Source organism: Dreissena polymorpha, chromosome 1, assembly GCF_020536995.1.
Source record: "Dreissena polymorpha isolate Duluth1 chromosome 1, UMN_Dpol_1.0, whole genome shotgun sequence".
Taxonomy (NCBI): Eukaryota; Metazoa; Mollusca; class Bivalvia; order Myida; family Dreissenidae; genus Dreissena; species Dreissena polymorpha.
The window spans coordinates 123,321,578-123,343,755 of NC_068355.1; the positions used below are offsets into that span (position 1 = coordinate 123,321,578).

Consider the following 22,178-nt stretch of genomic DNA (forward strand, 5'->3'; position numbering starts at 1 on the left):
CAGTGGTGTAATGGATATGGTGTCCACCTAGCGACATCGAGGTCACGGGTTCGATCCCCACTGTTGGAGCAATCTTTAGATCTCCCCCAAAGACACCAAGTATTGGTTCGGCCCAGGAAACAGACTCTGCAGCGGTTATATAAGCCATAGGCTTTAGATGCAATTGAGCTAAAATAAATAGGTTTAAACTAAGTTCACATATTTGTAGAAGTAAAGGAACTTTAGCAAACAGACTTTGTAGTTCAGACAAGACCTTTATGTTGTGCTAGTAAGAAATTAAAACAGCAACATTTTAAGTTTTGACAGCCAGGACTATGTAGAAGTGGACTGTAACCCCAAGTCTGTATTTGAGTTTGCATATTTGGCATTCTGATAGTAGTCGAATATGATTAAATGTATACTTTGTTTCATGTAATATTGAAACATCATTTGGCGTTAATTATCATGCATTCTTAAATAATTGTATTTAGTTTCCATATTTAGTTCAAGATGAGCTCATTAAGTTTGTGCAAATTAAGTTTTCAATTTGTAAGTAAGTGCTTTCATTTGAAAGATATCGCAATATCATGCCCCTAGATTTAACAAACTAAATTAAGTTAGGTTCAAAGTTATTTTGCCAATGAATTGAAAATTCACCAATGTTTCACAGTTTTTATTGACAGCTGAAGCACTGATGCTTAACGTTTTTCGACCATTTTAGGTTGGAGATTTCATGGATGGCAAGTTGAATCTCAACACCTCTCTGATGTATTTCTACAACGACCCTCGCACCGCTCCACTCCCAAGCATACCGACTTCTCCATGTCCGCCCAGCGGATGCAAGAACTGCCTTGTGCCAAGGGAAATGGTCCATTTTAACTACAAGCCAGGGGACATCGTTCTTGCAGGGCTGTTTGACCTTCATTCCCAAGGATCTGAGGTTTTGACCTGTGGGTCCTTGAAGGCAGTTCATGCTCTCAATGCCGCTGCTTTCACATTTGCAGTGGAGAGAGTCAAACAACAATTTTCTATACTACCCGGGGTAAACCTTGGATCCCTGATCATTGACCTCTGCGATAATGCTGAAACTGGAAGAATATTGTTGAATGATTTATTAGCAGGGAGGACCATTGTGGCAGATGTCCATGGGACTGTTGTAGACCCGAATTTGATCTACACTGTTGTCGGAGAGCTTGATTCTACTGAAGCGATGTCCATGGCAACCATGTTAGGCTACTTCTCTAGGCCTTACATAGAGTCATCTGCAACAAGCGTGGAGCTTAGCAACAAGGACAAGTATGAGATGTTTAGCCGAGCTGTACCTTCTGATTATCATCAGATGATGGCCATTGTCTTGTTGTTGAAAAAAATGAACTGGAATTACGTTCAGGTTGTACATTCACCGAACGCGTACGGTCGCACTGGGTATAAAACGATTAGAGATGAGGGTGCCAAAAGGTCCATCTGTGTTGCCACGAGCCAAGAGATTGGAAAAGATGGCACACTTGCAACAATTGTAAGAAATTTGAATGAAAAGCCAGAGGCTCGTATCGTCATAGCAATCGTTGACAGTTATGATTACAGAACGATGCTCCAGGCATTGAAAGACCAGAACCTGGTTGGTCGCTTTATCTTGATTGGAACCGAGACTTGGGGAAAAAGAATGTCCATTGTGAGCGGACTGCAGAGTGCTGCAGAGGGCAGCATCACCCTTGACATTGATGGCCCTAATATCCAAGATTTTAGAACATGGCTGGACGGGAAGAACCCATCAGATATGACCATAGCTAGGGACATGCCGTTTTTAGTGGAGTGGTACCAGTACGCCTACAGTTGCTACCTCGACGCGCAGAACAAAGGGGTCTACACCAACCAATGTAACCCAAACCTTCCACTAACTCAGGCAACAAAGTACGAGGAGTCGGCCTATACTCCGTTTATGATCACTGCGACTTACGCCGCTGCTAGAGCAATCGATGCAACATTGAGAGTTTACTGTGGGGATGCCAACAGAAATTACAATGGAATATGTTGGCAATTTAGAAGCAACCGTATGGTACCGGTGAATATACAAGATTACCTGGAAAATTCCACGTTTAACCTAGATGCTTTTCCTTTCAAGATGGTGGACGGTGAAGGGAAAGCTAGTTATTCCATATACAGCTACAGCGGTGGGCTGTACACAAAGGTAACATAAACAATGAGTTATGTTCCTGGGGCAAATCTTCTTTTGCCACTAATATCCTAAATTACACTCCACTTATTGTAAATAAATACCCTACAGAATGGTTGCCATTCGTGAAATATCAGAGTGTTGTCCTAAATTGAATTTGTACGCCCCCTTCAATGAAGAGGGGGTATATTGTTTTGCTGGATGTCGGTCTTTCTGTCGGTAGACCAATTCGTTTCCGATCAATAACTTGTCAAATAATTGACAGATTGGGTTGATACTTCACATGTGCATAGGCCTTGGACAGAAGATGACCCCTATTAGAATTGGGGTCACTAGGTCAAAGGTCACTGTCAAATAAGTGTAAAAATCATTTTTGATCAATAACTCTTCAACGAATTGATCGATTGGCTTGATACTTCACATGTGAAGTAAATAACACCTATTGAAATTGGGGTCACTATTTCAAAGGTCAGGGTAACAGTGACATTAAGTGTTGATTGGTTTCCGTATGCTCTGTCATCAAAGGATTGAGTGATGGTTGTCAAGGTCCTGTTTGGGTGGAGGGGCTACTGTCTCTGACCGCTGAGCTCTTGTTTATATCGACATTGGTAGAAACAGCTATAATGTTATGAAGTTACATATTGGTACATTTGCGTTAGCTTTAAGATTTGGAAATGAAATTCAGAGATTTGTATATGTACCATAGCAATTTCATTAAAACATCAGACAATAATGTTAAATGTTGGTCATTTTGCAAAAAAAGGTATGACTTTGCTCCACATTTATTCAAGGATTGGTGATTTTGATAACATGAAATACAAATTCATATTAACATTGCTTGGCATGTAACAGTGCATCCCCTGGCTCTGAATTGTCAATAGCCAAACTTGCTTTGCTATGCAAAAGTCAACTCATTTTTGAAGGGAAGAACCTGTCTGATATGACCATAGCTTGAGACATCCAGTTAATAGTCGAGTGGTACCAGTAAGCGTAATTTTTGCTTTATTGGTCAATTTGTAGAATGGGAACCAGGAATTATCTCAGAATAAACATAATATTAGTAATCAGTACTAAAATTTTTCATTTTGTCACTTTCAGATTGGAACATACCTAACTGAAAGAAGCGAACTCTCCATGCCACAGAATCCAGCTTCCCTCCCTGCTGGGTTCACCTCCGTCTGCTCTGGCTCCTGTAGCGAATGTGTATATCTCGTGCAGACCGAGCCTTTCTGGTCGATCCCTTTCAAGGACCTAAACCTCGGTGTGAATTTCGCCGCTCACGATCCCGGGAGCGAACCGTTTCTGTGTTCCGGAATTCGCTTGACAAATGGCTTCCAATCCTACTTGGCTGTCAAGTACGCCATAGAACAGGTGAACAATAAGCTGGCACCTGTTGGCCTGAACAATGTCAGCCTCGGTGCTTTTATGCTGGATCACTGTAACAGCCCTGCAAGAGCTTATGGAATGCCAGCTGCTCTTTACTCTGGCATCTTCGATACCATGTTTGAGGGTGCACCAAACTTGAATACAATTCGAGGCTGGTTGACAGACAATAATTTGGTCACTGCAGAAATGAAGGACTTCTTCAGTGATTTCAATCTGCCTGTGATCAGTACCATGGGATCAGCAAACAAATTCCTCAATGACGAGGAATACCCAACATTTGCTCGTACATTCCAAGGGGATAGTACTATTGCATCAGCATTAGCAGTGTTTATTCAATCAATGGGCTTTCGGTATGTTAGCTTCGTGTATTCTGATGACGAGGATGGCCGAACTGGGCTGGAAACATTCAAGGATATTGCTGTTAAGGAAGGAATCTGCATCATTAAGGCAATACAAATGGGGAACATGACAGACGATGCTTTGGTTGCAGATCTTGTCGCCCTACCGTCTCACGTGGTTGTGACATACATTGGACAAGGTGATATGGACAAGTTGCTGACAGCGAGGGGAAAGAATTCAGTGGCAGACGGTCTTCTGATCATTTCACCTGAACCATACCCAATGCTACTGTATAGGCATGGTTTGGCGGCGAAAAACGTCCTCTCGCTGAGAATGAAAACAAATGTATTAGAAAAATACCAGAAATCACTGACAGACATTACTGATTTTAGCCAATCGATTATGAGAGAATATTATATGGCTCTTTTCAAATGTAACTTACCGGGAGAATACAGGTGGGTTGAACTTTAATATTTGCTTTTTTATGATCCTATATAAAATTTTACAATTATATGCCAATGCTCACAAAATTTAATCTAGTACAAAATATGATCAGAATATTGTGTCAAACAATATTTCTAATTCTGATAATCTTGACCATTTGGTACATGTGCTCTAATACAGTCACCTGATACTACAGTGCTCCAGCAAGGCCTAAATGGAAGGGTGCCCTTAACTGTCCTTCTGAAGCTCTGCCCTGCCCTCCGAGGCCCCGCCTTGCCCTGTTATTAATTTTTAGCGAGGCTGTTTTCAGAGAAAACCTGAGCTATTGTCATAGCCAGCTCGTCGTCCGCCGTCTGACGTCCGCTGTAGGCGTCGTGCTAAAACCTTAACATTGGCCATAACTTTTTGGAATATTGAAGATAGCACCTTGATATTTGGCATGCATGTGTATCTCATGGAGCTGCACATTTTGAGTGGTAAAATTTCAAGGTGAACATCATTCTTCAAGGTCTAGAGTCGAAGAAACAAAGTCAAGGGAAGTAATAAGCTTTAAATAGGCATAGTTATCTGACCTGCCCACGTATATATTTTTGTTAAATAAATCAAAGCGGCGCAGTGGGCGGCATTGTGTTTCTGACAAACACATTGTGGTAAAAGGTCAAGGTCATCCTTTACGGTCTATGGTAAAAAATACAGATTTAAGGGAAGTAATAAGCTTTAAAAAGGGAGAAAATTATTCAATATTGAACATAGCCACTTTATATATTTGGCATGCATGTGTATCTCATGGAGCTGCACATTTTGACTGGTGAATCTACAGTCGCAGTAATATAGTGGCTTTTAATTATTTGCTACTAAAAATAGAGCCCAAATGGTTGTTTTTTTTTTAGTTTTTTTTTAAATGATATAATTATAATTTCTTTGATGTTCATTACATACCTGATACATGATTAACTCTGGTTATGATCTCTTATAAACCACAGGTCTTGGTTGTCAGCGATGTCTGACATGGTCATAATTGACTGTGAGACCCCCCCCCCCCCTGGTTGGATTGGACAAAATTAAAGGGAAGTAATAAATTGGACAAAATTAAAGGGAGATGATTTCTATACCTGCCAAATAATAAATAGAAATTTTATTTCAATGCGGCGCAGTAGGGGGCATTGTGTTTCTGACAAACACATCTCTTGTTGGCTCACTAGGTCAAAGGTCAAGGTCACTGTGACCTCTAAAAAAAAAAAAAATCTGACAAGCTTTCGCAGCCGAGCGTGGCACCTGTTATGCGGTGCTCTTGTTAATGCCCCCGGTAGGGTGGCATAAAGCAGTTGAACTGTCAATTAGTTTGTCAGTCAAAAATCTGTCCATCTGTCCGAAAACTTTAACATTGCCCATAACTTGTGCAATATTGAAGATAGCAACTTGATAATTGGCATGATGTGTATCTAATGGAGCTGCACATTTTGAGTGGTGAAAGGTCAAGGTAATCCTTCAAGGTGAAAGGTCAAATATATGGCTTCAAAGCGGCGCAGTATGGGGCATTGTGTTTCTGACAAACACATCTCTTGTTTTTAAATTATTTTTTTTAGACATGTGATAATTTATAAATCTCTTATTACATTGTTAGTGATTTTAGCACATTTTAGACATTTTATTTGCATGGTTTAATAATAATGGGAAAAATATATTTTAACAATTATCAATAACATTAAAATTAATATGCAACAGCGAGCATTCCAGATACGACAGCGCACTTGAAAGTGCCCTTTTGACAAAATACTGCATGTCGAAAGTGCCCTTTTGACAAAATAGCCCCTCCTGCTCTTTTCAAATCCTAGCTGGTGCACTGTATAAGTGACCTTAAAGCTTGTTTCTAATATTCTTTATCGGTTTGTGTACGTGTCCATTACAAATACTTGTATAATTATTATGACAGTAATATATTCATTGATGATGGATTTCAATATACAATGTATTTTGAAAACAGGAGTCAAATGATCCTTGGTTTCAAATTATGATTTATCAAAATGAAATTTAAGGTCTCCCTTTAGCTGCAGTGAGAAATGTGCATGTTTGTTCATTGCTTTACAAATATTGATCTTTCTATCCCCGGCGAAATTTCGGAAGGTGATACAGTAATAGCCTCAGTCCGTCCGTTCGTCCTTCTGTCCTTTCGTCTGAAATTTTGTCCAGAGAATAACTCCAAATCTATTCAATGGATTTACGTTAAATTTCGAATATAAACAGATGGCAACTAGGAAAAGTGCAGTGACCAAGGACTATAACTCTATCTACCTTAGTTTTTTAATTATCTCCCTTTGTATAACTTCAAAGTAAATTTCTGTCCGGAGCATAACTCTTAATCTAATGAAGGGATTCCCTTGAAACTTGAAATATAAACAGATGGCAAGTAGGAGAAGTGCAATGACTATGAACCATAACTCTATCTACCTTAGTTTTTGAATTATCTTTCTTTATTTAATTTCAAAGTAAATCTTTGTCCGGAGCATAACTCTAAATCTACTGATTTACTTGAAACGACAAATATAAACAAATGGCAACTAGGAAAAGTGCAATGAACATGAACCATAACTCTATCAGCCGTAGTTTTTGAATTATCTCCCTGTATTTAATTTTGTAGTAAATTTGTATCCGTTTTGTCCGGAGAATAACTCTAAATCTACTGAAGGGATTAACTCTAAACTTACTGAAGGGATTAACTTGAAACTTCAAATATAAACAGATGACAACTAGAAAGAGTGCAGTGATCAAATACCATAACTCTATCTACCTTAGTTCTCATACAAGCAAACACATTTCGGCTGGGATGGCAAAGTTAACATGGCTCTTGTTTAATTTATGTTAAATACCAAAAGCAATGTTAAATTATATTATTCTATATATAAACTTTTAATGTTTCAAGGTTAAGTTTTGGTAACAATAACAATTGCATCAAAATGATGTAAATTGCGATAAGCAGGATTGGGGTATATTGAAATCACTGATGCTTGAAGGACAGGTTGGGGTATATTGAAATCACTGATGCTTAAAGATCAGGATTGGGGGTAAATTGAAATGACTGATGCTTGAAGGTCAGGGTCAGATTAATGTGTCCGAGTTCAAACAGAAACTCTGACACAAGAGGAATTCTATCACATCATACCAGATGCAAATAACTTTAACTTTTCTTTATGTGGAAAAAAACAATTAAACTTCTTCTTAGTTTCGAAAAACCCTTTTCCACTCAGAAGCAAAGGTAAAATACCTATATGCAATAAGCACAACAAAGAACTACCTGCAAGTAACTTGCATTCTGTTCCGGATTAATGCTGTTTGCTCATCAGTTTCTTAGGATTGAAAATAAAGGCTGCAAAACTTGAATCTAGTAAGAAAAGTCTTAAATTTAATTTGACTGTCTTAGGGATTGTATAATTAATACACACACATAGAAGTGCACATCTGAGTGGTGATGGGTTCATAAATTGTTTTCCATTATGATAACAACAGCTGTGAAATCATAACGCGTTTATTATGGGTTGATTCGTTACAGATACAGCACATCGTGTGGCCCGTTACAGAAGCTCACCTCAAGCCCAATCTTCTATCAAGACAACTACATTCTACCCATCATCAATGCAGTCTACTCGTTTGTGCAGGCAGCGCATCATACGCTCAGAGAACAGTGTGGCGACAATTATAATGGCATGTGCGCCCGTTTTTACACTGACGTCGATACTAACTCCATCCTTTATGACAAACTGAAGACAATAGGATTTTCCGATGACAGCCGGTCCACTTTCTCTTTCATTGGGCAGGAGGGAAACACACGACGGGAAATTGCACTCTTTGATGGCGCAAAAATGCGGACAGTAAGCTACAAACTTTATTCGTATCTCGACTATTCACCGAAAGGTCTGTGTTATACTACTCATCCAAATGTCTGCAATTGTGTCTGCTTAATAATCTGCTTTAAGTTAAAGTTCAATATTTTTTTCCCTTTTATTGTTTCCACAGGTTTTGAATCAAAACTTACATGTGCTCTTGACCATTTTGTTAGGTCCCTGACCAACGCTTACATGCACTTCTAACTTAAATATTCCCTCATTTTTACATAGAAATATTGTTAAGCTAAAAGTGCAACATCTACATATCAATGTTTTCAATTGGAACTTCAGACATTTTTTGAGGTCATTGTGTGAGGTCAATATATAGTTTCATACAATTAGGCAGAATTTTTAACCTTTTTTCAGCTATACTATTATACATGTATATGAAATATATATAGTGGAGCTATCCTACACACCCCGGCGTCGGCGTGAGCTTTGGAATGTTTAAGTTTACGTTCCACCTCAAATATTTTCTATGTCCCTTGACATTTTGCTTTTATATTTTGCATACTTCTTTATCAGCATGACCCCAATCTGTAAACAAGAGCAGACAGACAACTGTAACAAGCTTTTTGTAAGAATTATGGCCCTTTTCCACATAGAATATGACCTTGACATTGAATAACCTTGACTCTCAAGGTCAAATTATTAAATAAAGCTAAAATTGCCATAACTTTTTTATTTATGCTCAGATTTGATTCATACTTTGACAAAACAACACTTACCTGACATACCACTATGGACTCCACCCAAACCATCACCCATGCCCCACCCCAGAATCCCCCCATATTAATGACCACAGCCCCACTTTATATATTATTTGTTTTATGTCTTTACAAATGTTCAATAGATTGTAGAAAATATACGTCTATAAATGTACAACTTCTTTAAAACATAAGCAATCAATATGTTTCACTTATGGTCCTCTTCCAGTTAGAATATGACTATATTACTTTGACCTTATTGAATATGAACAATTTCCCCATGATGGCTCACATTATACTGTCAAGCACTTTGAATAGTCTTCTGACAGCTCTTGTGTTCTTTATAAATTCTGGTTAATGTTGGCTTGCAACTTCTTTAACCAGCCTTTAAGCCTGATAATACCGCCATTTTTGTAAACTTAACTTTATGTTAAGTTTTCATGCAACAAGTACATATATCTGTTACTACTACAGATAGTGACTTGAATTTACACATGTCTTAGGGATCTTCATAAGAGGTCCCCATGCAAGGGAAATAATTCTAACCTGCACTTTGGCAAAATTTTGCAACCTGATTGTACTTTTCGTATGTGGGAAATTTTTGTAAGTGTTTGTGGGAAACAACTCCAATGTGTAGCTGACATGCAGACCTAGCATGGGATTGCATTTGGGGCCAGTTGGGTCAAGGTCAAGGTTACTGCAGTTAAAAATAGATACAAAGTTAAAGCTCCGTAATGTTAGTTAGGATCTGTATATTGTGCTGAAATTTTGCATGTGTTTAGGTTACAGGCTGATCTTAAGATGTGTTGCATAATGAGCCGGGAGGTCAAGGTCACTGTTAGAAAAAATAAAGAAGTGGTTCCCCTCCATCACTTTAGTTTTGATGGAGGTAGTGTGCTGTAAATATGTGTGGGCATCTTGCATGCAGATCTTGCTTTCAAACTTATCTTAATTCAACTAAATTTAATGGTTAATAGTTTATAGGGGCAGTTAACCAGATTGACATTAAAAAAATCCAAAATACCTTCCTTAGATTTTTTTTATTGATACTTTTAAACATTGGATCTAAAAATCTCAATTAAAAACTCAAGAATAAAATGTAAAAAAAGTAACCCTGAACAGGGCTTGAACCGCTGACCCCTGGAGTCCTGGAGTAATAAGAGTAAAAAGTCTCCCATTTAGAGAAATCACCCATCCTTGCTCATACAATGAGCGTTGTATTTTATACTTTATATGAGCAATCCTCGTAGTTTCACAAAATATAACAACAACAACAGAACTCTCCAAATTACCTGGTAGACATACTCAGTAAAATTGCATTACCGAATATACTGAAAATATGAAAACTTAATAACATTTTTCAAGTAATGTAATATACCTAGTAGTGATATATATTAATCAATATAAACTTATAAATGTAAACAAATACGGAATTTTAGAACTTTTCATTTTTTCCTGACATATAGCAATCTGCAGGTTGTCCGCCCCTTTAAAATCATTTCTTCTTTTAATTTGTAAGTTTTGAGCTTTAAGTTTACATAAACTATTTTAACTAGCACAGATATTTAATTTTAAAAATGTCTTTGTGGTGATCATAATATTAGATGACTGACAAAAAAATGTATGCAATACTTTCAAAGGGAAAGAATAGTCGAGCATGCTGTCTTAAAACACATATTATTTTTAAATAAAATGTAAATCTCAGCCCAAATGATTCTTTGATATATTATTTATAAATTCTCTTTTACAATTTATTTCTTTACTTAATTAGAGAGTATTGTTATATCATCATTTGTGAATGCCGATTTTTTCTTGCACGTTTTTATGTTTTAGTTTGCCGATTTCACCGGTGCTACCATTGAAGGTGTTAACGTGAACACATTCAAAACGTGAGGTCCAGCTGCAATTCACCGTGCACACAGTGCCTCGCCAACAAAATGAAGATCACATTCATACCCGGAGAAATCCTTCTGGGAGGTAAACATCATTTAGGCTACATATCTTAACCCATTTATGCCTAGTGGACTCTCCCATCCTTCAAAATTGGATCAATTTATTTCCAAAATTAGGGATGTCTAGTATATTTATTTCTATATTAGGATATTTCTTACAGAAATTCCTTTAAGTAAACACCGTAGACCCTGATGAGACGCCGCATCATGTGGCGTCATCATCTGGGTCTACGCTGTTTGCCAAGGCCTTTTTTCTAGACGCTAGGCATAAATGGGTTAAGGGGTAAACAAGTACTTCAAAAGTTTGTGAACTCTGAAAAATATTTCATGAATACTCTTCTTTTTAGATGAAAAGCAATCTAGTACGTTTTATGATTTGTTGTAGCATAACTTTATTGCTAGTATATGGATATCAATTAATGTTACAGATTGTGTTACTGTTTACACACTGTATAGCGTTATATACATTCTACATTTATACATTATGGGAATAAATTATGTTTTGTGACTTTGAACCTACGTAAAGGATGAGTTGTTTTTCTTTCAGGAATATTTGACGTTCATAAAAGCTCCTTGGAGGCGTTTTCCTGTGGGGAAATCAACACACTTCATGGGTTCCAGTTGTTGGAGGCATTCCAATTTGCTCTAAACAAAGTTAACGACAAAACTGGCCAGTTTGGCAACATTTTGAAAAACGTCAAAATCGGGGGTGTTGGCCTTGATGCATGCCAAAGCGCAGTTCGCGGTGGCTTTCTCGTTTCAAACATCTTCAGTGGATTGACAAAGCTGTTACAAAATGACCAGTTTGTGGACCCAGACAAAATTGACACCATTGTTGGCACTTATTCGAGCGGCAGGTCAATCCATCTGGGACGCATTCTGAAAAGCCTTCAGCTGCCTCAGATCAGCTACGGATCCACCAGTGTCACCCTTGCTGACGCAGACAGGTATCCGTACTTCATCCGTACTGTTCCAGCAGACGACCGGCAGGTGACTGCCATGGTGAAATTCCTTCGCGAGTTTGATATCAGGTACGTCCAGATTGTTCATACAGCTGATAACTATGGTAAACAGGGAGCGGCAACTTTTAAGCGGATCGCAGCTGACAACAAAGTGTGTGTCGCACAAACAATCTCGTTCCTAGACAAAGCAGAAATCACTCTACAAAATGCTGATGACATTGTATCTACCCTTCTCCAAAAGCCAGTTGCAAACACTGTTGTTGTCTTTGCCGACAGTTCACACATAAATGAACTTCTGCAAGCTGTAAAGCGCTACCCCGAAGCCCATAAGAAATTCAAATTTATTGGTTCTGACACTTGGGCAAACAACGTTGAATCTACCCAGGGCGTAGAAAATTTTGCTGTAGGTGCAGTAACATTTGACCTTGATGTAAAAGATATACCCGAATTCGACCAATACTTGTCCACTAAAACACCTGCCAATTACCCGGAGAACCCATGGTTTGGTGAATATTACGAAGCCATTCACAACTGTTACTTGACCATTCCTAATGCCCGCTACCCAGAAAGATGCAGAGGAACACAAAATATTGTCACCTCACCACAATACAAGCAGGACACTGGTATCATCCACGTCATTAATGCGGTTTATGCTGCTGCATATGGACTCGATGAAGCTCTTAAAATAGAATGTGGAGCAAACTACACAACGGTTTGTGAGAAGTTCAAGAACAGGGACATGCGTCGCCTATTCCTGCTAAACAAAACCAAAGAGGTGGAGTTTACAGACCCCTCTGGTAGCAAGTTCAGCTTCTACAATGGTAGTGGTGATGGCAAGATGGGGTACATTATGTACTCGCTGGAATCTGCTCAGGCCAACACATACGCTTACACGCCGGTCAGTAGCATGGTATATCTTAGTAATATAATGCATCACTAGGCCTTTGTATTCAGGGCCAGTTTTGTCTGAACAGTCTACAAATAAAGAATATTCTTTACATTTAGAATTTTCAATTCCTTTTTTATACGCCCATTCAAAACTGGACATTATAAGATCACCCTTGGTGGGCCATGGTCATGCAGCGTCCACAGCAGTGTCCACTCTCTTATTCAAATAGTTTTCATCCTATCTTCACAAATTTGTATTTAAACAATATCTAGGTCAACTTGGAATATGGGTCATGCCGATTCAAAAACTAGGTCACGGGGTAACTTAATGCATTTCAAGGATTTAGCATGGTGTCCGCTCTCTAATTGAAGTAGTTTTCATCTGATCTTCACCAAATTTGGTCACAAGTTGTGTCATAATGATATCTAGGTCAGGTTTAAATATGGGTCATGCCGGGTCAAAAAATAGTTCACGGGGTCACTTAGTTAATTTCAAGCATTTAGCATGGTGTCGGCTCTCTAATTTAAGTAGTTTTTATCCGATCTTCACCAAATTTGGTCAGAAGTTTGTCTAAATAATATCTAGGTCAAGTTCAAATATGGGGCATGCTGAGTCAAAAACTAGGTTAACAAAGTCACTTAGTGCATTTCAAGCATTAAGCATGGTGTCGGCTCTCTAATTGAAGTAATTTTCATCCCATCTTTACCAAATTTGTTCAGAAGTTTTGTCTAGATGATATCTTGGTCAAGTTCAAATATAGGTCATGCCGGGTCAAAAAACGGGTCACAGGGTCACTTCGTGCCTTTAAAACAATCATTATTATGTCTTTTTCCCTAGTTCACTAGTTGTGATATCATGCTTCACTTGTTTCGCCGGTTTTTATGCCCCCAGTAGGGTGGCATATAGCAGTTGAACTGGCAGTATGTCAGTCTGTCTGTCCGTCCGAACACTTTAATGGTCATAACTTTTTCAATATTTAACATAGCAACTTTATATTTGGCATGCATGTGCATCTCATGGAGCTGCACATTTTGAGTGGTGAAAGGTGATGGTCATCCTTCAAGGTCATATGTCTAATATATGGCGTCTGTCCGTCCGTCCGAAAACTTGGCCATAACTTGTTCACTATTGATGATAGCAACTTGATATTTGGCATGCATGTGTATCTCCTGGAGCTGAACATTTTGAGTGGTGAAAGGTGAGATCAAGGTCATCCTTCAAGGTCAAATGTCAAATATTCCGTCCAAAAACTGTATCATTGGCCATAACTTTTTCAATATTGAAGATAGCAACTTGATATTTGTCATGCATGTGTATCTCCTGGAGCTGAACATTTTGAGTGGTGAGAGGTCATTCTTCAAGGTCAAATGTCAAATATTCCATCCGTCCGAAAACTTTAACATTGGCCATAACTTTTTAAATATTGAAGATAGCAACTTAATAATTGGCATGCATGTGTATCTCATGGAGCTGCACATTTCGAGTGTTGAAAGGTCAAGGTCATCCTTCAAGGTCAAGGTCAAATTTTGCAATATTGAAGATAGCAACTAGATATTTAAAATGCATGTGTTTCTCATGGAGCTGCACATTTTTGAGTGGTGAAAGGTCAAGGTCATCCTTCAAGGTCAAAGGTTGGATAGATGGCTTCAAAGCGGCGCAATAGGGGGCATTGTGTTTCCGACAAACACATCTTTTGTTGTTCGTGCTTTCCAAAAAATTGAGGAAATTGACATTCAGCACTTCAAACGGGCATATCTTGTGACAGTTTGGCACTCTTGTTTAACTTTGAATCAAACTTAACATTAACAACCTCTACCTACATCATCCTTCATGTAGAATGACATACTCACCAGTGATAGTCTATATATATTGAAACTCTAGACGTATTTCCCTTCGTGCTAACAACTAACTTTTTTGCCACACTTTTGTAAGTGCATTGAGGGGTGTACTGTTCATCCACTGAACTATAAAATATAAAAATTTGACTTTGTAACATAAGCATATTAGCATATTGGTGCACAATATTTATGTTTTGTTTAACTAGATTGGACGCTACTCCATTGATGGAGAGTTGTCTGTCACTTCTGGTTATCGTCCGATGTGGGACAGCAGTTGCAAACGCGCTGACTCCTGTACGGAATGTCCAGCTATACGGGACCTCATTACAAGGTTTGTGTGCAGTTTTTAAGTGCCCTAAAACAGGGGCATTAAAGGGAGTTGTTCAAAGACACCTCTTTATGTGACATGTCATAAAATGTATGTACTAACAAAACTAAAATATTTGTCATCATCTGAAATAATCATACATGTAATATGAAGCAAAAAGTGTTTGCAGTCCCTGGATTCTATCAAGGTTCATCTGGGAGCAATCTCTCATCTGTTGCCACTAGGACATAAAGGCAAAACAAGTTGACGTCATATTTTAAAGACTATAATTTTAGTACTGGTATTTTCCAAATAAGCATTGATGCTTGATATTCCGTCTATTAAAATGGTTTTCCTTAAAAAGAACTCTATTAGATATATTTATATGGTAATGACTTATTTGGCTTCTTTGTATATAGTGATTTTTGTTTGACATTTTTATGCCCCCTTTCAAAGAAAAGGGGTTATAGTTTTCGCACTGTCCGTCAGTCTGTCAGTCAGTCTGTCAGTCTGTCACACTTTTCATGTCCGCTCCCTAATTCAAATAGTTTTTTATTCGATCTTTATGAAACTTGGTCAGAAGTTGTATCTAGACAATATCTAGGTCAAGTTCGAATATGGGTCATGCCGGGTCAAAAACAAAGTCACAGGGTAAAAAAAAAATCTGAGGGAAGTAATTAGCTTTAAATGGACATAATTATCTGACCTGCCAAATTAGATATTTTTGTTAAATAAATCAAAGCGGCGCAGTAGGCGGCATTGTGTTTCTGACAAACACAACGTGGTAAAAGGTCAAGGTCATCCTTCAAGGTCTAAGGTCAAAAATACATATCCAAGGGAAGTAATAAGCTTTAAAGGGAAATAATTATTCAATATTGAACATAGCAACTTGATATTTGGCATGCATGTGTATCTCATGGAGCTGCACATTTTGAGTGGTGAATCTACAGTCACGGTAGTGGCTTTTAATTATTTGCTACTAAAAATAGAGATTTGCGAGAGACAATTATTTTCAAAGGAAGTAATTTATATAATTATAAATCTCAGATTATATATTTCCTTACCAAGAATTTAAGTTCTTTTCACAGTTACTGTACAGATTTTTTATTTTGATTATTTATAACTCAAATGATTGATTTGTCAAAGTTTTTTTTTAAATGATATAATTATCATTTCTTGCCTGTACTAATTTGTGAATTGTAGGGTTCATTACATACCTGTGGACTTATGTCCATAGATACATGATGAACTCTATCTGGCTATAATCTCTTTGATAAACCACAGGCCTTGGTTGTCAGTGATGTCTGACTTGGTCATTTTTGACTGTCTACAGACCCCCCCCCCAGTTCGATTGGACAAAATCCAAGGGAAGTAATAAGCTTTAAAGGGAGATGATTTCTATACCTGCCAAATGATAAATAGAAAATCTTATTTCAAAGCGGCGCAGTAGGGGGGATTGTGTTTCTGACGAACACATCTCTTGTTTAAATGGTCATTTTGCTCTTAAGCAATGCTTTGTTCATACTCCTCTGAACCTAAAACCCCTCTAGCAAAATCATCCTTATATATTTACTTCAGGTACATGTTTCCAACGACGTCCACTTCAAACACTGACACATTGATATTCCTGACTAATGTTCATGATCAGGGGAACGACGAGTACCTCTGTGGCAAAATGGCCATGATAGGAATTCTGAATGCCCTTTCGTTTGTGTACAAATTGGCAAACACCACCCGCTTTCGTCCTCTTGTCATTGACAATTGTGACAACCCAATAAGGATTGACCAAGATCTCCTGAACATTTTTGCGCGAGGACAACTGTGTAATGAGAGGCTGAATGAACAGGGTAACCCTGTCAGCAAGTCAAACATTGTGGGTGTTATCACAACAGGCTCTCGGTTTGTGGTGGCTGCAAACAGAGTCACTGCGCCAAACCAGATAACACTTCTTGGAACAATCTCTTCGTCAATTGCACTAAGTAACAAAGAGAATTACCCATACTTTGCACGCATGGTTCCGCCTGATAGCGTACAAATGGAGGTCATAGCAAGGATCCTGAAAACCAATGGTTGGTCCTACATTGGTGTTATTTACAGCAAAGAGAGTTACGGGATCAACGCGTTCAGGGAGCTACAAAGAATTGTTAATGATGGTAAATACTCTTGTATTGGCTCTGCTGTGGGGGTAGGAGTTAGTGACTCACCCGAAGATATCAGACCAGCCGTGCGCACCATAGCCGAGGTGGACGGCATAAATGTGATAGTCCTTTTGATTATTAATCCAACTGAGGTTCTTCAAGCCATTAAAGCAGAAGGTTTGGACAAAAAATTTGTTGTTATTGGAGCTGATACGTGGTCAAATGTGATGTCTGTAGTTGAAAGTTTTCAGGGAGACGAAATAAAGAATTTCAGAGGCGCAATTACTGTCGGCATAAGAGATGCTTTTTATGATCCGTTCTACAACTGGCTGAAAAACGAGTTTAGCTGGAACAAAAGACTGGGACTGCCAGATGATTGGTTTGAGGAGTTCTATCAGAATGTCCATGAATGCAAGCTGGCAAACCCAAAAACTGCAGTGCGGGTCTCATATAGCGCCACGTGTCTGGAAACTGAGATGATGACGTTAGAAAAGATTGACAAGCTCAAGAGTCACGGAGTTGGACTGGGACCAATTGCAGCCTCACATGTGATCATTGAGGCATATATCGCATTTCAGCGGGACTTGAATTGCTTTGGCAAAACATTTGCTGAATGCACAGCATCTCCTTCCACTTCCCGCGTAAACCTCTTCAAGCAGACGCTTGACACTAAATGGAGTATCCCTATCAGTGATGTGTCATCGAAGGAAACGTTCAATGTTGAGTTGGGCGAAGATAGATACTGGGACGTCGGCTACTCCATATACACCCTAACCATAGACGGAAATGATCATTACGCATATAAAAAGGTAAGATTCCTTTAGAAGTTTTGCTCTAGTATTCAGTGTTCAGCATATATGCAGTCAGTTGTAGCATCAGTTAGTTTGATTTATTAACAGTAAAGAAAGATCTATCAATGACAACTCCAGCTGAACATAACAATCAAGACCTTTTATCTATCAGATAGTCTTCTGCAATACCTGAAAATGCCAGTTTTTTGCAAAACCTGCAACACATGGCCTGCTTTCTAAGCATGTCACATGTCACATGTATATATGATATTTTACAAAAAATAATTACTTCCATTAATATATAAACAATAAACTAGACTTTAAAACATACCAAACCAATAATAAAATCATTGATGCCTCTTAACAGGAATCCAATAAATATTTGCATATCTTATTTATTCAACTTAATATTTGTTGTTAGTGATGTTTGAAAATGTCTTCTTTTGAAAATATATTATGCATGTTCACCAAAAACCACTTCAACACATTATTTAAAAGACCCATTTACTTTCTTATAGATATGAATGTTGAAAAACATCAATTACAAGACCACCCAGATTTTCTGCTATTCCGTAATACCACTTTTTGCCAGAAAAAAACACTTACACTTAAAATGACACCACTAAAGTATTGGCGCTAAAAGATAATCTGTTGTTCACAGTTTGCAGAACAACATAATGGCGTACATTTTGAGATATCTTACTGCTTATGCTTAAAAAATCAAGACTTTCAAAAATTGATAAAGATTGTTTGGATACAGCATTAAGAGATTGTGTAATGGATCTTCCTTATTTCTTCTAATTGACAATAATTGGCAAAGCATGATAAGTACACTGATACCTATAAATGCAATTGAAATTTATATCAAGGGTGTTTTTAAGACCTTCAATTTTATCAAAGTTAATCCTCAAGAAAAAGTTTATCCTTGTTATCCCCACGCTTTAAAAGCGTAAATATTGTATTGATCTCCGCTTTTCTGTCCGTCCGTTCGGCCACTATCTCCTCATTCAATATTAGCACTAGAACCTTGAAACTTACACACATGGTTGCTATTAGCATATGTGCGACGGTGACGGCGACAGAATTTTTATCTGACCCCTGGGACAAAAGTTTTGGGCAAATAAATGGGTAAAAAAACAACTAATTTTACTAACAACATGCAACGCACATGATAATAACTTTGACCCAGGGGTCAGATCAAAATTCCAAAAAATGTGCCGTCGCACATATGCTCATAGCTACCATGTGTGTAAGTTTCAAGGTTCTAGTTCTAATAGTGTAGGAGGAGATAGTGGACAACCACGCCCACCCAAAATTTTGTTTTAACATAACAATCAAGACCTTTTATCTATCAGATAGTCTTCATCATTTATTCACCAATTGACTTCAAATTAATACTGAACATCTCTTATGACAACACAGCTTTTTTCGACCATCCATGTCCACATTACCCATCCCGGTGCCCCACCAACATAAGCCTTGCCCACCCAAAATTGCCTTTTAATATAAAATCTATGCGGTGTGGGGATACGAGTCGGCCTCTGCCGCGCCACTTCTAATTACTTTTGTTCTAATTAGGCCAAAGGTTAAAGATTGATCTCAATCTGATAAAAATATTACCCAATCATTGCAACAATTTATCTGAAGAATTATTTTTCCACACGCTTTGAATTTAAAGAGTTGACATGTATTTTAATGTATATGAGTGCGCAAAAGTATTAATTGTGAATGGATTTGTTTTTCTAGATCGGGAGTCATATGAATGATGTCTTCACATTCAATTCAACCTCGTATGCACAGGAAGGAAAAAGTGGCATTCGGTCAGCTTGTCCAGAAAGTCAAATTTGTGACTGTGTTGTGGACGACAAACCAACATCAGATAAACAAGTAATCAAGATACATTCTGAAGCTTTAACTTAATTATTGCATGTACATACATTCTGATTAATTTTTTCAAAGTATGCTCATAAAAAGTTATGAATTGGTACTGTATGTGGGAGACATTGCATTTCTATGAGATTTTGAGTGAGGGGTGTTTCTCTTTTACTTTGCAACCAGTTTATTAGTAACTAGGGGCATAATTCTTCTTAATTGCAAGTTTGTTTAGTTATCGAATGCTTGTGTATCATTTGTTATATGCGTATTTCATTTTATAATACAAGACAACAAACAAAAACCTCAGATTTTAGTGTTTCCAAATACCAACACAGATAACAAAACACATGTTAATTTTTTTTAACTCTTTCAGGTAAATCCAAAATACATGAGAGATCATGAACCACGGAACTATTTTGTGTATGACGAAGATACTGGAAAAAAGGTGCTGAATTGGCCAATATGGGCCATTGCAGTGGGTGTACTGACCTGTATCGGTCTCCTTGTCGGCATATTACTGTTTTTCTACTTCTTGATCTTCTATCCTGTTCGAGGCGGCACGACATTCCTTGGTTTCCTGGTGATGTTAGGTATCCTCTGCATATATGCCATAAACTTTGCGTTCTTCTATCCCGCCTCCAAGGACACATGCGGAATCCGGGAATTCCTGATGGGGGTGGTGTATGCGATCGCCCTTGCCCCTCTCCTAGTTAAGGCTGTCGACAACTGGCGGTTCAAGGACACCGAGTTCAGCCCAGACAGATATGTGGGTCTCACTAGCCCCGTGTCATTGGTGCTCATCGCCATTGGCATCATCCTGGTCCAGTGCATCATACCCATAGAGTGGCTCATACTGAAGCCGCCGTCTGCCAGCCTCATGCAGGACTCAACGCTGCAGCACGATTGGATGTGGTGCGACCCGCACGATTTCTACGATATCTCCATCGTGCTGTCCATGGTGCTGATCATTTTCCTGGTAGTGCTGACAGCAATTTTCTCAGCGCTTTCCTGGGACAGCGAGAGCAACTATTTTGAGTCTCGCTGGATCTTCGTGTCCTGCGTCTGCACGGCCGGCTGCTTCCTTGTCTGGATGATCGTCTCCACCAGCGCGGGACCGCCGTTCCGTGACCCAGCCATTGCCATAGGCAACCTGCTGAACGCCACGGCGCTGCTCATATGTAACCCATTCAGGAAGCTGGTCCTGCTCATAAAGTTTTCTTCAGAAGAAGAGAAGGCAAAGAGGTTTCCACCTGATGATGCTAGTGAGTCTTTTATGTCCTTTTCCAATTTGATATGCATTTTTACGCATTTGAATTGCCTTAAAAATCAAAATTAAATTAAAGACCTTTCTGCTAGATTCAAGTTTTAAAAGATTTACTTTCAATTGTAAGATACTGATATGCAGCAAACAGCATAAAACCTGAACAGTCTGCAAGTCACTGGCAGGCTGCACTGGTTAAATACTGGTTGCATATGGCACTCTTCATTTTGCTTCTGATTGGGAAAGGGTAAGTGTCCAGTTAAGTGTTACAGTTGAATATTATAATTTACTTTATGATCAGTTTATATACATGTATTTAAATTTTAAAATTGTGAACATGTAATTATGTGATAAGTTATGTGGATTTTGAAAAAAAGTAGTATAATGTTTTAAGCCGGTAAGTAAGTATAAACACCACAAACTGTACACAGTTACCTTAATTAAATAGATTTTCTTGGTAATAAATACATCATAAGACATATTTCTACAGTGTAAAAAAATCCTTTAAAAAGGATCATTAGCACCAAGTATTCCATGCAATCATATTAAGATTGGGAAGAATAAATGGGACGCGTTCTGAGAAAACGAGGCTCAATGTATGTGCATAAAGTGTCATCCCTGATTAGCCTGTGCAGTCTGCACATGCTAATCAGGAACGACTTTTTCCGTTTTTATGGTATTTTTCGTTTAAGGAAATCTCTTCTACATGAAAATTCAGTTAAGACGGAAAGTTTTTTCCCTGATTAGCCTGTGCAGACTGCACAGGCTAATCTGGGATGACACTTTACCCAAATGCATTAAACCCAGTTTTCTCAGAACGAGACTAAATTTTATTTAGCAGCAACCTATTCCCCATTGTTCAACAATTAACTGTTCTACATTTCAGACGGTGAGCTGTATTCCAATGTATACAATAACCAAATGTACCAGCCAGATGCTGTTCCATCCAATGACTCAAAAGTCCCGTCTGAAAATGGCTACCAATAAACATATAAGGTAAAGTAAGTTATCGAATGATAAAATAAGTGCAATATAACGAAAATGTTATAACTGTGCAGTGTGCATAGTTTTAGACTATTATATTAAAATTTGTTATGCTTCATGAATATTTTAACCAAATTTAAGTTATTTTACAACTTATTCAAATGAGCTAATTAATCAATACTGTCAATTATCCCTTCTGGTTCATGTGCGTTTGTCGAACGCATTATCTTGTTTCATTCACCTAAACTGGTTATTTACTAGATTATCAGAGC

At 38.1% G+C, this 22,178-nt stretch overlaps 1 protein-coding gene across 1 annotated transcript in view; it reads left to right on the forward strand.

Moving 5' to 3' along the window:
- Positions 1-22,178, forward strand: part of LOC127848378 (uncharacterized) — a 31,147-nt gene that overhangs the window by 7,402 nt on the left and 1,567 nt on the right. The window contains exons 10-19 of the mRNA XM_052380847.1: positions 701-2,167; positions 3,251-4,332; positions 7,869-8,187; positions 10,832-10,886; positions 11,409-12,721; positions 14,757-14,881; positions 16,436-17,804; positions 19,533-19,673; positions 20,035-20,923; positions 21,809-21,918. Of these exons, the coding sequence (XP_052236807.1) occupies positions 701-2,167; positions 3,251-4,332; positions 7,869-8,187; positions 10,832-10,886; positions 11,409-12,721; positions 14,757-14,881; positions 16,436-17,804; positions 19,533-19,673; positions 20,035-20,923; positions 21,809-21,909 (6,861 nt within the window). The 3' untranslated portion in view covers positions 21,910-21,918. The remainder of the gene's footprint in view (positions 1-700; positions 2,168-3,250; positions 4,333-7,868; positions 8,188-10,831; positions 10,887-11,408; positions 12,722-14,756; positions 14,882-16,435; positions 17,805-19,532; positions 19,674-20,034; positions 20,924-21,808; positions 21,919-22,178) is intronic.